Genomic DNA, 2,973 nt, shown 5'->3' with positions numbered 1-2,973 from the left:
AAAAGATTTAATGGCATAAACATCTTCAAAGAGGATTAATATTGTTTTTGATAAAGAAAAGAAAAAGAAAATGTGAATAGATAAAATTCCACGAGATATTAATAAGAACTATTTTACTTGAAGGGACCATTTCGATTTAGATATCTATTTTCATATTTTGTAAATTTAAAACAAAATAAAACCTCATGACATATATGGTCAAACTCGATAAAATCTAAAAATCGAATAAATCCGATTTTATTTGGTATACCAAATGCCCAAATCTATGCAAAATTTGATAAATATGGGACTATGAAGGTTATGGTGTAGCGTTCAAGTCCCTAAACTTGAACATACTAATACTCATATAACCCTAAATGTGAACATATTAAAACTCATATAACCTTTTATTTTGTTTGTATCTAAAGCCTAGTAACTTCACCAAGAAAAAAGAGAGAGAAAACACTTATCACCGTTTAGAATCTCCATGTACTCATCTTCTGCTTTAGATACAGAACATGTCTTGTTTTAATGCTCTTATTTCCTTTGCTACTATGGTAAGAATCAGAACTCGATCCTAACAGAATCTGTTCTCTGCATAAATTCATCGATGGCTTCACCTAAAAGGAACAACCCTTTTTCGAGTGGCTTCAAACTCAAGAAACCAGAGTGGGTGTAAAAAGAATCGAGATGATTTGACATAGATGATGAAGACATTTCATATAGAAATAGAAGAATAATGGCTGTCATAAACAAGAAGCAATTGCAAAACTGAGTACACGAGGAAATCACACAGTCTTTTTGCAGAAAACATGGCTCGGAGAATGTTTAGCCTTCCATGGAACTTACTAGGTGGATTTCCCCGGTCTTCAAGGCCAAGAAATAACCCTAGTGATCACGGTTTTCCTGAACCTATCTCCCAAATCCAATACCAAAACAACCCGTTGGCCGAATTACCATTCTTGTCCATCTTTGAGCAAAACTACGGTGCAAATCATCCGTTTTTCTATGCCTGCAAGTTATCAGAAGCTCTGAAGATGGCTGGAGAAGAGAAGAAGTTGGTGTTTGTGTATCTGCATGATCTCAATCACCCTTTTACTCCATCATTTTGTAGAGAAACTCTTTGTTCGGAGATTGTGATTCAGTTTTTGGATGTGAATTTTGTTTCTTGGGGAACAATTTCTAATAGAGATGAAGGGGCAAATCTTGTGGCCACTCTTAGACCGGGAAGCTTCCCCTGCTGTGTAGTGCTTACCTCGACAGGAAATGGCGATTACTTTGCTGTCGTACGACAGGTTAGTTCTCGTCATGGAAACTTCCATGTCGAAATATTATAATTTCTTGTATATTTTCGAACAAAAAAGCATTGAAATCATTATTCAGACAATCTGATATTCAAAACTCTGCAAGATTCAGTGCTAAGTTGTGAGAAAATCATACCTTTTGGATATCCGTGACATTCTAAAATTCTAGTTCCTTATATTTTCTGGTCAAATCTCAATTTATTGCATCCAACAAGAGTAAACTAAGATGGTAGAAACCAATTCAACCCAAAAAACAATACAGTCCTGTGTTTCAAAGACGGAATCTTTAGCTTCTTTTGGTTTTCCATGTGCTGGTTATGTAGATAGAGGGACCGGTATCACCAGAGCAGCTTGTAGAGATTCTACAGAGAACAATGGAGGAACAAGGCTTATCATTTCAATTTGGTAAACTTAAGGAACAAGAAAAGATAACACAAGACAGGAGACTAAGAGAAGAACAAGATGCTGCATATCTCGCAGCTATACAGATCGACAGGGTACATCTATTTACACACATATATACATACATATATACATACACAAACCTATACATGTATCATGTTTGTATTTGTGGTACTTATCCTTTTTGATGATACGATGTTTTGGGTTTGCTCCTATTGAGAAGGAAAAAGAAAGAACCAGAAGATCGAATTATGAAAAGGCTGAGAAGCAACGTGAAACACCTAAACCAAGAGATTATGAGAAACAAATGCAAACACAAACGCAAACGCAGAATCAAACTGCGAAAGCTAGAGAACAAAGTGGTAGTATAGACACTCGAAACATGAGAGCATTGAAGACATCGAAAGGTTCATCGGGTAACACTGCAAAGGTAAATACCATGCATGTACATGCCTCCTTGAAATCGGAATTTCAGAAGATGGATATATATCAGTAAGATGACATTCAATTTAATTTCTTGCATTGTTGTGATACATGTTACGGAATAATGGCTCGACTTATCATACAGAGTTCGGAACGAACTAATGAAAATTACGAATATACACGTTCTCGTGTTAATCTCTAATAAGTTGATATTGATATTTTCGCAGATACTTATAAGATTTCCCGACGGAGAAAGAAGAGAAACGAGCTTCTCGGGCGACGATACCATCGAGTCGGTGTACAGATACATAGATTCACTAGGGAAAAGAGGAATCAGAGCCTACCGACTGGTATCGGGATTCCCGAGAAGAACCTACGGTTATGGAGAGATGAATATGGCTCTCAAAGATGCAGGGCTCTATCCAAGGGCAAGCCTATTCCTTGAGCTAATTCCATGAAAAATAATTAGTGAAGTGTGAAACGAAAAGTTTTATGTTTGTATTATCACAAGTTATATAGAGGTAATACCCAAAGTTGGATAGTTAAACCAGTAAAATGGGATGCAAAGCGTATGTCCCGCACCGAATTCGCATTTGGGGAGACATCGTATAATCCAAATCATATGTTTGACTCCCGATCCCGTGAATTAGTTTGGACATTAGTACAAGATATCCGGTTACCCAAAAAAAAGTTATATATAGATAATCTTTTCAAATCTCTCCTTTTTTTTTAAACAAAATATTTATTATATATGTGAAGGTTTATACCATTATCGATACTGAAAATGCATCTTTTAGTAGAGATGCCACCACCAACAAGTTTCTAATCCGCGACTAATTTGATTAACAACCAAAGAACTAAATCT

At 36.0% G+C, this 2,973-nt stretch overlaps 1 protein-coding gene across 1 annotated transcript; it reads left to right on the top strand.

The window, feature by feature from the left end:
- The first annotated feature begins 724 nt into the window (after positions 1–724).
- Positions 725–2,743, top strand: LOC104809248 (plant UBX domain-containing protein 10-like). The gene is made up of 4 exons (XM_010535161.2): positions 725–1,274; positions 1,607–1,780; positions 1,909–2,115; positions 2,336–2,743. The coding sequence occupies exons 1-4, from the start codon at positions 792–794 to the stop codon at positions 2,564–2,566; spliced, it is 1,095 nt and encodes a 364-aa protein (XP_010533463.1). The 5' UTR covers positions 725–791; the 3' UTR covers positions 2,567–2,743.
- The last annotated feature ends 230 nt before the right edge of the window (positions 2,744–2,973 follow it).

The sequence above is a fragment of the Tarenaya hassleriana genome, unplaced genomic scaffold, assembly GCF_000463585.1.
Source record: "Tarenaya hassleriana unplaced genomic scaffold, ASM46358v1 Cleome16, whole genome shotgun sequence".
NCBI classification, from domain to species: Eukaryota; Viridiplantae; Streptophyta; class Magnoliopsida; order Brassicales; family Cleomaceae; genus Tarenaya; species Tarenaya hassleriana.
Note: the sequence above shows the minus strand (reverse complement) of the source record. Positions and strands in the feature narration are given on the sequence as shown.

What these genes read in the sequence shown, in the direction of transcription:
- LOC104809248 (XM_010535161.2), top strand. Translation starts at nt 792, where the DNA reads ATGGCTCGGAGAATGTTTAGCCTTCCATGGAACTTACTAGGTGGATTT. An exon ending in ACTTTGCTGTCGTACGACAG is followed by an intron (nt 1,275 to 1,606) that starts GTTAGTTCTCGT and finishes CTGGTTATGTAG; the next exon opens with ATAGAGGGACCGGTATCACC. An exon ending in CATCGGGTAACACTGCAAAG is followed by an intron (nt 2,116 to 2,335) that starts GTAAATACCATG and finishes ATATTTTCGCAG; the next exon opens with ATACTTATAAGATTTCCCGA.